Source organism: Ovis canadensis, chromosome 26 (genome assembly GCF_042477335.2).
Source record: "Ovis canadensis isolate MfBH-ARS-UI-01 breed Bighorn chromosome 26, ARS-UI_OviCan_v2, whole genome shotgun sequence".
Lineage (NCBI taxonomy): Eukaryota > Metazoa > Chordata > Mammalia > Artiodactyla > Bovidae > Ovis > Ovis canadensis.
Window position 1 is genome coordinate 50,227,477 of NC_091270.1, and position 14,369 is coordinate 50,241,845.

The 14,369-nt window shown below is 39.0% G+C and overlaps 1 protein-coding gene across 1 annotated transcript in view; it reads right to left on the reverse strand.

Moving 5' to 3' along the window:
* Positions 1–14,369, reverse strand: part of LOC138430925 (A disintegrin and metallopeptidase domain 3-like) — a 100,793-nt gene that overhangs the window by 37,616 nt on the left and 48,808 nt on the right. The window contains exon 11 of the mRNA XM_069572947.2: positions 6,092–6,231. Within this exon, the coding sequence (XP_069429048.2) occupies positions 6,092–6,231 (140 nt within the window). The remainder of the gene's footprint in view (positions 1–6,091; positions 6,232–14,369) is intronic.

Here is a 14,369-nt window from a genome sequence, read left to right on the forward strand (position 1 = left end):
TGAAAGTGAAGTCGCTCAGTCGTGTCCGACTCTTAGCGACCCCATGGACTGCAGGCCACCAGGCTCCTCCGTCCATTGGATTTTCCAGACAAGAGTACTAGAATGGGGTGCCATTCCCTTCTCCACAAATTCAGTATAACAGACATCTAATAAGTAGAGGATGTTAAGGAGGTTGCATGATTGAGAATATAATAAACAAAAGAGTGCTTGTTGACAAAAAGGCTCTATTTAAGTACAACTTACTCTTTATTACTATCCTTATTATTTACAACACTGTCAAGATTATAATCATTATAGTAAGAGGAACTAATTATTATTAAGAAAATGATACATACTAGGGATAATATAGAAAACTGAAAGAATAAACACAATGGTTGATTGAGTTAATTAAAAGTCAGAATTGTTTTTACTTTGGTAACAAATTTAAAACAGCTCAACATGAAGCATATAGAATACATAAACTCTAGATTCTTTCTAGTTTGATATTTTCATATTTCTAGTACACTGTCTAATGGGTTTTTGTTTAAATTAGTAACAAACTCATACTTAGAGAAATGACATGAGAAACAAATTTTGTTTCCTAAACCAGTTGAATAATAATAATTACAATGTATAACTCTTACAGAAAACTGAATTCTCTTAAAACAGACCTTCAATAACATGAAACAAAGATATGTTGTTAACATCTAATTCTTTTATCAGGTTCCAATTTCCCCTTCATCACGGTACTGGCACTCTACAGCAAAAAGATCCAGTTCAGAACCAACCACTGCCTTTAGTACTCCTATCTCCTTAGTTTAACTGACTACATTTTTTGGTGTCATTTTTGACATTCAAAAGTTTTATAGTCTCAGGCTAATTATTTGGGAAAATGTGCCTCAGTTTAGGTTTATGTAATGTTTCCCAGTGCTTAGACTGAAGTTATGTATCTTGTTAAACGCACCACAGAAATATTGCTGAGTCTGTGTGCTCCATTGCATCCTAACAGCACATGATTCTAACTTGTTATGTTTTTGAAAAAAGTCATTTTGATTAGGTAATTAAAGTCTATACTTTAATATCTCTTTCTCTACTTATCTCTTAATAATTATTTGGGGAGAACTTTTATGTACATATAACTTTTCTAGTTCTATTTTCAATATATTCACTATGTATATATATCTTTTATAACCTTATTTTAATATATCCATTCAATATATTTATTCACTTCAAAATAATATTTTCATGTATTTATATGACTATGGACTCAAATTTTCCTAGTACACTAAAAGGTGTTTTAAACCTTAATTAACATTACATGGGAAATAGATGGAGAAACAGTGGAAACAGTGTCAGACTTAATTTTGGGGGGCTCCAAAATCACTGCAGATGGTGATTGCAGCCATGAAATCAAAAGACGCTTACTCCTTGGAAGAAAAGTTATGACCAACCTAGATAGCATATTGAAAAGCAGAGATATTACTTTGCCAGCTAAGGTCTGTCTAGTCAAGGCGAGGGTTTTTCCAGTAGTCATGTATGGATGTGAGAGTTGGACTGTGAAGAAGGCTGAGCGCCGAAGAATTGATGCTTTTGAACTGTGGTGTTTTAGAAGACTCGAGAGTCCCTTGGACTGCAAGGAGATCCAACCAGTCCATTCTGAAGGAGATCAGCCCTGGGATTTCTTTGGAAGGAATGATGCTGAAGCTGAAACTCCAGTACTTTGGCCACCTCATGTGAAGAGTTGACTCATTGGAAAAGACTTTGATGCTAGGAGGGATTGGGGGCAGGAGAAGAAGGGGATGACAGAGGATGAGATGGCTGGATGGCTTCACCGACTCGATCGACATGAGTCTGAGTGAACTCCAGGAGCTGGTGATGGACAGGGAGGCCTGGCGTGCTGCAATTCATGGGGTCGCAAAGAGTCGGACACGTCTGAGCAACTGAGCTGAACTGAACTGAACATTACATATGACTTTCAGATTGTCCTAGATTTGCCTGTTGGAAGACTCCTTCAAACTGTTTTGTTTCCATAAGTGTATATCCAAATTCTTTGAACATCTTTTTATATTCTGACACAAATGCTCACTGATCATTTGTATCTTGTCTATCTTAGTCCTGGAATCAGGCATATGGTGTCACCAATTTTGTTCTTTCTCAAGGTTACCATGGCTATTCAGGGTCTATTAAATTTTAGGATTGAATCACTGCAGATGGTGACTGCAGCCATGATATTAAAAGACACTTACTCCTTGGAAGGAAAGTTATGACCAACCTAGATAGCATATTGAAAAGCAGATACATTACTTTGCCAACAAAGGTCCGTCTAGTCAAGGCTATGATTTTTCCAGTAGTCATGTATGGATGTGAGAGTTGGACTGTGAAGAAAGCTGAGCACAATAGAATTGATGCTTTTGAACTGTGGTGTTGGAGAAGACTCTTGAGAGTCCCTTGGACTGCAAGAAGATCCAACCAGTCCATTCTGAAGGAGATCAGCCCTGGGTGTTCTTTGGAAGGAATGATGCTAAAGCTGAAACTCCAGTACTTTGGCCACCTCATGCGAAGAGTTGACTCATTGGAAAAGACTCTGATGCTGGGAGGGATTGGGGGCAGGAGGAAAAGGGGACAACAGAAGATGAGATGGCTGGGTGGCATCAGTGACTCGATGGATGTGAGTTTGAGTGAACTCCGGGAGTTGGTGATGGACAGGGAGGCCTGGCGTGCTGTGATTCATGGGGTTGCAGAGAGTCAGACATTACTGAGTGACTGAACTGAACTGATTTTATATCTGGGAAAGGTATCATTGCAATTTGAATGTGCAGACTGATTTGGATAATATAGATTTTTGCTGTTCAGTCAGCCAGTTGTGTCCAATTCTTTGTGAACTGCAAAATGCCAGGCCTCCCTGTACCTCACCATCTCCCAAAATTTGCCCAAGTTCATGTCCCCTGTATTGGTGATGCCATCCAGCCATCTCATCTTCTGATGCCCTCTTCTCCTTCTGCCCTCAATCTTTCCAAGCATGAGGGACTTTTTCAATGAGCTGGATATGTGCATCAGATGCCCAACATACTGGAGCTTCAGCTTCAGTTTCAGTCCTTACAGTGACTATTCAGGGTTGATTTCCCCTAATATTGACTGGTTTGATCTCCTAGCTGTCCAACGGACTCTCCAGCACCACAGTTTGAAGGCATCGATTCTTTGGTGCTCTGCCTTCTTTAAGGCCCAGCTCTCACAAGTGTAGAAGACCACTGGGAAGACCATAGCCCTGTCTATACAGACCTTTGTTGGCACAGTAATGTCTCTGCTTTCAACACACTGTCTAAGTTTGACATAGCTTCCCTGTTGGCTCAGACGGTCAAGCATCTGCCTGCAAGGTGGGAGACCTGGGTTCGATCCCTGTGTTGGGAAGATCCTCTGGAGAAGGAAATGGCAACCCACTCCAGTACCCTTTCCTGGAAAATCCCATGGACAGAGGAGCCTGGTAAGCCCCAGTCCATGAGGTTCCAAAGAGTTGGACACGACTGACTGACTTCACTTTTTCCCTGCCTAGAAGCAATTGTCCACAAAGATCTTAGGGCCCAAGAAGAGGATATCTGTCACTACTTCCACTTTTCCTCCTTGTATTTGCCATGAAGTCACGGAGCCAGACGCCATGATCTTAGTTTTTTTAATATTTAATTTTAAGCTGGCTCTTTCACTATCCTCCTTCACCGTCATCAAGAGGCTCTTTAGTTCCTTAGTTCCTCTTCACTTTCTGCCATTAGAGTGGTATCATCCATATATCTGAGGTGGTTGATGTTTCTCCCACCTATCTTGATCCAGCTTGTGACTCATTCAGCCTGGCATTTCTCATGATGTGCTAAGCCTATAGTTTAAACAAACAGGGTGACGGCAATCAGTCTTGTCATTCTCCTTTCTCCACCTTGAACCAATCAGTTGTTCCATACAGGGTTCTAACTGTTTCCTCTGGACCTGCATAAGGTTTCTCAGGAGACAGGTAAGATGGTCTAGTATCCTTGTCTCTTTAAGAGCTTTCCACAGTTTATTATGATCCACACAGTCAAAGGCTTTGGCCCAATTGATGAAACAGAGGTTAATATTTTTCTGGAATTCCCTTGTTTTCTCTCTGATCCAGCAAATGTTAGCAATTTGATCTCTGGTTCCTCTGCCTTTCCTAAACCCAGCTTGGATATCTGAGAGTTCCTAGTTTGCATAATACTGAAGCCTAGCATGCTAGATTTTAAGCATGACCTTACTAGCATGGGAGATGAGTGCAATTATCCTATGGTTGGAACATTCTTTAGTACTACCCTTCTTGGAATTTGGGGTAAGGATTTACCTTTTCCAGTCCTTATATGGATACTTTAACAATGTTAATTCTTCCAATAAATGAGCATGAAGTATTTTTTGTTTCCTAGAGTATTATTTAATTCCTTTCCTCAATGTCTTATATTTCTCCATACACATCTTTCACTTTCTTGGCTTTTAAATTTATTCTAAGTAATTTATTCTTTTTAATGCTATTGTAAATGGGATTGCATTCTTAATCTCTACTACTGATAATTTGTTTTTAGTATATAGCAATACAAAGTATTTTATATATTAACTTTGCATACTGTAACTTCCCTGAATATGCTTATTACTTCTGACAGTTTTTGGTAGAGTCCTTTAGAGAAACCTATATGCAGGTGAGGAAGAAAGAGTTAGAACTGGTCATGGAACAACAGACTGGTTCCAAATAGGAAAAGGAGTACATCAAGGCTGTATATTGTCACCCTGCTTATTTAACTTATATGAAGAGGACATAATGAGAAACGCCAGGATGGAAGAAGCACAAGCTGGAATCAAGATTGCCAGGAGAAATATCAATCACCTCAGATATGCAGATGACACCACCCTTAGGGCAGAAAGTGAAGAGGAACTAAAAAGCCTCTTGACAAAAGTGAAAGAGGAGAGTGAAAAAGTTGGCTTAAAGCTCAACATTCAGAAAACGAAGATCATGGCATTACTGCATCATGATTGCTTGCTTAGCTCCTTTCCTACATTTTCTAGTCCTTCCTGGACCTCTTTCTCTGAATCATGATTCGTTAACCTGATTGTATTTTACCATCTTTAAAAAAATATTCTATGCTTTTAATATTCTTCCATATAATTTCAGTCATTTCTTTTGGTTTGTTTTATCCTTTCCAGTCTTTTGAGTTTTTCACATTTCTTCATATCCATGTATCACTTCACTGTCTTTCCCTGAAAAGTTTTCCACAAGTTCTTCATGTGACCAGACTTCTTTCTTCTCTTTCAGGTTCCAACATGAGTTTGTCTCATAGAAATCTTCCTGCTGCTGCTGCTGCTGCTAACTCGCTTCAGTCATGTCCAACTCTGCAACCCCATAGATGGCAGCCCAACAGGCTCCCCCATCCCTGGGATTCTCCAGGCAAGAACACTGGAGTGGGTTGACATTTCCTTCTCCAATGCATGAAAGTGAAAAGTGAAAGGGAAGTCGCTCAGTCGTGTCCGACTCTTAGTAACCTCATGGACTGCAGCCTACCAGGCTCCTCCATCCATGGGATTTTCCAGGTAAGAGTACTGGAGTAGGGTGCCATTGCTTTCTCCAAAAAAGCTTCCTAGACCCTCCTTTTTTGTCATAAAGTTTCTCTTCTCCATGTATTCCCTATTTATTTTCTCTAGGCACTTAATGTAAATCATTTAAATTTTGCTGATTCTCATGTTGACTTTAAAATTCTGTCCCTGATAGACTAATATAAAATATATAACACTTTTCTATCTTGTTAATCATCCACATGATAGACTAACACAATTCTTGTAACTGTACATGCTAAAATTTTTTTGATAGGATGAATAAATCTCACATCAAGATTCCAGTGCTTCACAAGAACTCATCATCAAAGACTTGATACTACAGCGCTGAACATAGAAACAAGAAGCACATTTTCTACAATATCAAATACTTATTCCTTTTAATAAACATTAAAATAATTCATAGGTATTTAGTAAAAATGCTTTTATCTATATTATATCAAAGATATCGTACATCAAGAAATGCTATAAATATCTCCCAAAAGAAGACAAAGTTTTGATAAAAGTCACATCTTACATTGCTTCAGGATTCATTATACATGCAATTCCTGGACAGGAACATTCATAGATGTTATTGTTATACTTTAATCCCAGCATAATTCCAAGTAATTGCGCGAAAAGAACTGAAAATGCCTCTAAAGTTATCATCTTTGAATACTAAATGAAATAAAAAACAGAATGGTTGTTCAAGTTATTTTTTTCAATCCCTGTTTTTTTCATGTAATTGTGGCTATATTATCTAAATGCAAATACTAATTTAATAAACTTTTATATAAAGCTCATTATTTTCTTAAGAACATTGGCAAAGTTAGATTTTGTTATTCTTTTAGGATAATAATACTTTCAATACAAATAGCATTCATATATAAACAATACTATTAATATATGTTTTCATTACATGTTACTGATTTAATTATAATAAACTGAAAAAATATTCTGAGAAGATTCATCATTGTTTCAGTAACTACAACACTTTTATTTAAACACTTTGAAAATACACAGATTCTTAAGAGTTTAACTGACAGTCAGTTTTAATGTCAGAAATAGTTGTAGGATAAAATCAATGTTTTCCTAAAGGAAAAATACTAGCATTAAAAAATAAAACTTGAGTAGTGATGAAAGCAACACACAAAGCCCTGGTTGGTAATCAATGATGTTTTTAACTATCTCCATAGTTTTGCCTTTTCTAGAGTGTAATAGATTTGAAATGATACAGTGTGTAGACTTTTCAAACTGGCTTCTTTTACTAACCACTATGCATTGAAAATTCCTCCATGTCTTTATATTGCTTGATGACTAATTTTTTGAATACTGAATAAAATTTTTCTTTGTGTCTCAACTTTCTTTATCCACTCATGTATTAAAGAACATGTTGTGTGCTTTTAATTTCTGGCAATTATAAATAGAGTTACTATATGCAATCAGGTCCAACTTTCTATGGGTACAAGTTTTCAGTGAAATTTTCTACATGTTATAGGGGATAACTACTAGATCATGAAGTAAGGCAATGTTGAATTTTATAAGAGATCACCAAACTGTCTAAACTCTAATTCATCAACATGAATGACAGTTCCTATTGCTCCAAGTCCTCACAATATTTGGTGTCATCAGTTTTGCACATGGGCACAAAACTGAATAAGAACAGCAAGTTAAATTCTTGCCTTGTTCCAAATCTTAGTGGGAAGCACTTCATCTCTAAACATTAAATTTGATGTACATTCTATTTTTTTCTAAATGATCTTTGTGAAGTTCTAGTGTGCTGCTCTTACAATTTTGGTGAGTTTAATCATAGAAGGTCTTAAAATTGCCAAATGCATTTTCTGCATCTATTGATACAATAAAATAATTTTCCATTTTAGTGTAATGATAGAATCAACTAACTTAATTGGCTTTACATAATTACCTATCCTTAAGTATCTGAAGTATCTTGAAACCATTATATCTACCACTGTGGGCAGGAATCCCTTAGAAGAAATGGAGTAGCCATCAGGGTCAACAAAAGAGTCCAAAATGCAGTCCTTGGATGCAATCTCAAAAACGACAGAATGATCTCTGTTTGGTTCCAAGGCAAACCATCCAATATCACAGTTATCCAAGTCTATGCCCCAACCAGTAAAGCTGAAGAAGCTGAAGTTGAATGGTTCTATGAAGACTTACAAGACCTTTTAGAACTAACACCCCCAAAAGATGACCCTTTCATTATAGGGGACTGGAGTGCAAAAGAAGGAAGTTAAGAAATACCTGGAGTAACAGGCAAATTTGGCCTTGGAATGCGGAATGAAGCAGGGCAAAGGCTAATAGAGTTTTGCCAAAAGAACGCACTGGTCATAGCAAACACCCACTTCCATCAACACAAGAGAAGACTCTACACATGGACATCACCAGATGGTCAACACCGAAATCAGATTGATTATATTCTTTGTAGCCAAAGATGGAGAAGCCCTATACAGTCAGCAAAAACAAGAACGGGAGCTGACTATGGCTTATATCATGAGCTCTTTATTGCCAAATTTAAACTTAAATTGAAGAAAGTAGGGAAAACCACTAGACCATTCAGGTATGACCTAAATAAAATTCCTTATGATTATACAATAGAAGTGAGAAATAGATTTAAGGGCCTAGATCTGATAGACAGAGTGCCTGATGAACTATGGAATGAGGTTCGTGACATTGTACAGGAGACAGGGATCAAGACCATACCCATGGGAAAGAAATGCAAAAAAGCAAAACGGCAGTTTGAGAAGGCCTTACAAATGCCTGTGAAAAGAAGAGAAGTGAAAAGCAAAGGAGAAAAGGAAAGATATAAGCATCTGAATGCAGAGTTCCCAAGAATAGCAGGAAGAGATAAGAAAGCCTTCCCCAGCGATCAATGCAAAGAAATAGAGGAAAACAACAGAATGGGAAAGACTAGAGATCTCTTCAAGAAAATTAGGGACACCAAGGGAACATTTCATGTAAAGATGGGCTTGATAAAGGACAGAAATGGTATGGACCTTACAGAAGCAGAAGATATTAAGAAGAGGTGGCAAGAATACATGGAAGAACTGTACAAAAAAGATATTCTCGACCAAGATAATCACGATGGTGTGATCACTCACCTAGAGCCAGACATCCTGGAATGTGAAGTCAAGTGGGCCTTAGAAAGCATCACTGCGAACAAAGCTAGTGGAATGACGGAATTCCAGTATAGCTATTTCAAATCCTGAAAGATGATGCTGTGAAAGTGCTGCACTCAATATGCCAGCAAATTTGGAAATCTCAGCAATGGCCGCAGGACTGGAAAAGGTCCGTTTGCATTCCAATCCCAAAGAAAGGCAATGCCAAAGAATGCTCCAACTACTGCACAATTGCACTCATCTCACATGCTAGTAAAGTAATGCTCAAAATTTTCCAAGCCAGGCTTCAGCGATATGTGAACCGTGAACTTCCAGATGTTCAAGCTGGTTTTAGAAAGACAGAGGAACCAAGAATCAAATTGCCAACATCTGCTGAATCATCAAAAAAGCAAAAGAGTTCCAGAAAAGCATCTCTTTCAGCTTTATTGACTATGCCAAAGCCTTGGACTATGTGGATCACAATAAACTGTGGAAAGTTCTGAAAGAGATGGGAATACCAGACTACCTGACCTGCCTGTTGAGAAACCTGTATGCAGGTCAGGAAGGAACAGTTAGAACTGGACATAGAACAACAGACTGGTTCCAAATAGGAACAGGAGTGTGCCATGGGCGGAGTTTCTCACGCTGGTCCCCGGCAATGCCAAGGCATGATCAAGCCTCAGGAGTGCATCAAGGCTGTATACTGTCACCCTGCTCATTTAACTTATATGCAGAGTACATCATGAGAAACACTGGGCTGGAAGAAGCACAAGCTGGAATCAAGATTGCTGGGAGAAATATCAATAAGCTCAGATAAGCAGATAACACCACCCTTATGGCAGAAAGTGAAGAGGAACCAAAAAGCCTCTTGATGATAGTGAAAGAGGAGGGTGAAAAAGTTGGCTTAAAGCTCAACATTCAGAAAATGAAGATCATGGCATCTGGTCCCATCACTTCATGGGAAATAGTTGGAGAAACAGTGGAAACAGTGTCAGATGTTATTTTTGGGGCTCCAAAATCACTGCAGATGTTTATTTCAGCCATGAAATTAAAGATGCTTCCTCCTTGGAAGGAAAGTTATGACCAACCTAGATAGCATATTGAAAAGCAAGCCATTACTTTGCCAACAAAGGTCCGTCTAGTCAAAGCTATGGTTTTTCCAGTGGTCATGTATGGATGTGAGAGTTGGATTGTGAAGAAGACTGAGTGCTGAAGAATTGATGCTTTTGAACGGTGGTGTTGGAGAAGACTCTTGAGAGTCTCTTGGACTGCAAGGAGATCCAACCAGTCCATTCTGAAGGCGATCAGCCCTGGGATTTCTTTGGAAGGAATGATGCTAAAGCTGAAACTCCAGTACTTTGGCTACCTCACGTGAAGAACTGACTCACTGGAAAAGATTCTGATGCTGGGAGGGATTGGGGGCAGGAGGAAAAGGGGACGACGGAGGATGAGATGGCTAGATGGCATCACCGACTCGATGGCATGAGTCTGAGTGAACTCTGGAAGTTGGTGATGGACAGGGAGGCCTGGCGTGCTGCGATTCATGGGGTCGCAAAGAGTCGGACACGACTGAGTGACCAAACTGAACTGAAGTATCTGAAAATATCCGAAATAAATATCGATAGAGTAATAAAATATTAAAAAAATAATCCTGATTACATATCAATGCAAACTATAAACTTAAAAATTTACTGAGGGTACTTAAAATGATACTTTTTCAGGCAAAGGAAGCAATCAGAAATGAAGACAAGTCAAATGAAACAGTTTTTTTCACAGAAGTGAAAAAGAAAAACAAAATGTAGAAAAGAAGACTGTGACCAAATAACTACCATATGCACTATGGGTGTCTCAGAAAGTGAAGAGAAAAAGGGATAGAGAGCTTATTCAAGAAAATCAGTGTCACAAACCTTAAGAATCTGAGCACATGCAGATTTAAGAAGCTTAAGGAACTCAAACTAGGAAAATCCAAAGGGACCCTACAAAGAAAATCACAACTAGCTGTTGAACAAACATCAACAGGAGGATGATGGAACCAACAAAAATGGATACTCCATGTCCAGAGACAAAGGAGTTTTCTCTTGTTGATTGTTGTGTTTTGTTTGTTTTGATTTTTCAAACAAGGTGTTAGGAAGAGCTCAATCATGACAAAATGAAATCCCATATCCAGCTGATGCTTGGTGACCCACAAACTGGAGAGAAACAATACCAAAGAAGTTCTCCCATTGCTATGAAGGTTCTGAGCCCCTTGTGAACCTTGTTTTGTCAAGCTTCACAACCCAGGGATCTAGCCAAGTGACTAGGAATCCCCAAGAAATCTGACTTTGAAGGAGAGCAGGATTTGACTGCAGGACTTGCACAGAACTGGGGCAAACAGAGACTCTATTCTTGCAGGGCACAAACAAAACCTTGTGTGCAACAAGACCCAGGGGAGAGGAGCAGTGACCACATAGGAGACTGAATCGGACCTACCAGCTAGGTTTGGAAAGTTTCTGCTGAGATATGGGTTGGCAGTGGCTCATTGCCAGGACAGGGACATTTGAAGCAGCAGTTCTAGGAGGTGCCCCTTGGCAAGAGTCTTCTTGGAGGTCACCATTTGCCCTACCATAGAGCCTGTAGGTTCCTGGCCTACATCACCTCAGGCCAAACAACTAGCAAAGAGGGAGCACAGGCTCATCCTTCAGAAGACAACAGGATCAAGTGTAACCAAGCAGGCCCTACCCATCACAGCAAGACTCAGTTTTTCACACCACCAGTTCCTCCCATCAGTTCCTTCCTCAACAACCTGAAGGCAGACAGAAGAAGACAGTAGAACTGCAATTCCACGGCTACCAGAATTGAAAGAGAACATGTACCCCAATGTTCATCGCAGCACTGTTTATAATAGCCAGGACATGGAAACAACCTAGATGTCCATCAGCAGATGAATGGATAAGAAAGCTGTGGTACATATACACAATGGAGCATTACTCAGCCATTAAATAGAATACATTTGAGTCAGTTCTGATGAGATGGATGAAACTGGAGCCGATTATACAGAGTGAAGTAAGCCAGAAAGAAAAACACCAGTACAGTATACTAACACATATATATGGAATTTAGAAAGATGGCAATGATGACCCTGTATGCAAGACAGCAAAAAAGAAACAGATGTGTATAGCGGATTTTGGACTCAGAGGGAGAGGGAGAGGGAGAGATGATTTGGGAGAATGGCATTGAAACATGTATACTATCATGTAAGAATCGAATCGCCAGTCTATGTCCGATGCAGGATACAGCATGCTTGGGGCTGGTGCACGGGGATGACCCAGAGGGATGTTATGGGGAGGGAGGTGGGAGGGGGTTCATGTTTGTGAATGCATGTACACCCGTGGTGGATTCATATCAATGTATGGCAAAACCAATACAGTATTGTAAAGTAAAATAAAGTAAAAATAAAAATTAAAAAAAAGAAAAAAGTGAGAGGACTCAAAACAATACAATTAGAAATGAAAAAAAGGAAGATACAACTGACTCCACAGGAATACAAAGGATCATAAATGGAAAACCTGGATGAAATGACAAATTCTTAGATACAGTTTCCCAAGACTGAACCAGGAAGAAACAGAAAATATGAACAGATGAATCACAAGCACTGAAATTGAAACTACGATTAAAAACTTCCAACAAACAAAAGTCCATGACCCGATGGCTTCACAGGTAAATTCTATCAAACATTTAGAGAAGTTAACACTTATCCTCTGAAACAGTTCCAAAAATTGTAGAGGAAGGAAAACTTCCAAACTCTTTCTATGAGGCCACTATCACACTGATACCAGACAAAGATATCACAAAAAACAAAATTACAGGCCAATATCGCTGATGAGTACAGATGCAAAAGTGCTCAACAAAATACTATCAGTTCAAATCCAACTAATACATTAGAAAGATCATTCACCATGATCAAGTGGGATTCATCCAAGGGATGGAAGGATTTTTCAATATATACAGATTAATCAATGTGATATATCACATGAACAAATTGAAGAATAAAGACCGATGATAATCCAATAAATGCAAAAACCTTTTGATACAATTTAGCAATATTTATGATAACAGCTCTCCAGAACCTGGGCAGAGTGGGAATGTACCTCAACATAATAATGACCATATATGACAAACCTACAGCTAACATCATACTTAATTGTGAAAAGCTGAAAGCATTTCCTTTACGATCAGGAAAAAGACAAGAATGTCCATTCTCACCATATATATTCAACATAGATTGGAAGTCCTCAGTTCAGTTCAGTTCTTTCTCTCAGTCGCATCTGACTCTTTGTGACCCCATGAATTGCAGCACACCAGGCCTCCCTGTCCATCACCATCTCCCGGAGTTCACTCAAACTCATGTCCATTGAGTCGGTGATGCCATCCAGCCATCTCATCCTCTGTCATCCACTTTTCCTCCTGCCTGCAATCCCTCCCAGCATCAGAGTCTTTTCCAGTGAGTCAGCTCTTTGCATGAGGTGGCCAAAGTACTGGAGTTTCACCTTTAGCATCATTCCTTCCAAAGAACACCCAGGGCTGATCTCCTTCAGAATGGACTGGTTAGATCTCCTTGCAGTCTAAGAGACTCTCAAGAGTCTTCTCCAACACCACAGTTCAAAAGCATCAATTCTTCAGCAATCAGCTTTCTTCACAGTCCAACTCTCACATCCATACATGACCCCTGGAAAAACCATAGACTTGACTAGACGGACCTTAGTTGGCAAAGTAATGGCTCTGTTTTTCAATATGCTATCTAGGTTGGTCATAACTTTCCTTCCAAGGAGTAAGTGTCTTTTAATTTCATGGCTGCAATCACCATCTGCAGTGATTTTGGAGCCCCCAAAATAAAGCATGACACTATTTCCAGCGTTTCCCCATCTCTTTGCCATGAAGTCATGGGACATGATGCCATGATAGTCCTAACTACAGGTATAAGAAAAGAAAATAAGGTAAAGGGAATCCGAACTGGAAAAGAAGAAGTTAAACTGTCACTGGTTGCAGATGACATGATATTGTACATGTAGGATCCTAAGGATGGTTTCAGAAAACTACTAGAAATCATCAATGAATTTGGTAAAGTTGCAGGCTACAAAATTAATATGGATAAATTTGTTGCACTTCTATACATTAGCAGTGAAAATGAGAAAGAGAAATTTAAGAAGAAGTTTCATGGATTATCACATCGAAAAGAATGAAATACATAGGAATAAGACCACCAAGGGCTTCGCTGGTAGCTCAGATGGTAAAGAATCTGCCTGCAGTGGAGGAGACCTGGGATCAATCCCTGGGTGAGGACGATACCCTGGATAAGAGAATGGCTACCCACTGCAGTATTCTTGCTGTGGAATTCTAAGGAATTCCACGGCAGGGCAAGAAGCAACAGAATCAGAATTGAACATGGAACAACAGACCGATTCAAAATGAATATGTCAAGGCTGTATATAGTCACCCTGTTTCTTTAATTTCTGTGGAAAATTCATCATGCAAAACGTCAGGCTCAATGAAACACAAGCTGGAATCAGGGTTGTCAGGAGAAAAATCATCAACTTTAGATATGAAGATGATACCACTCTAATGGCAGGAAACGAGGAATGAAAGAACTTTTTGATGAAGATGAAAGAGAAGAGTGAAAAAACTTTCTTAAAACTCAACATTAAAGAAACTAAGATCTTGACA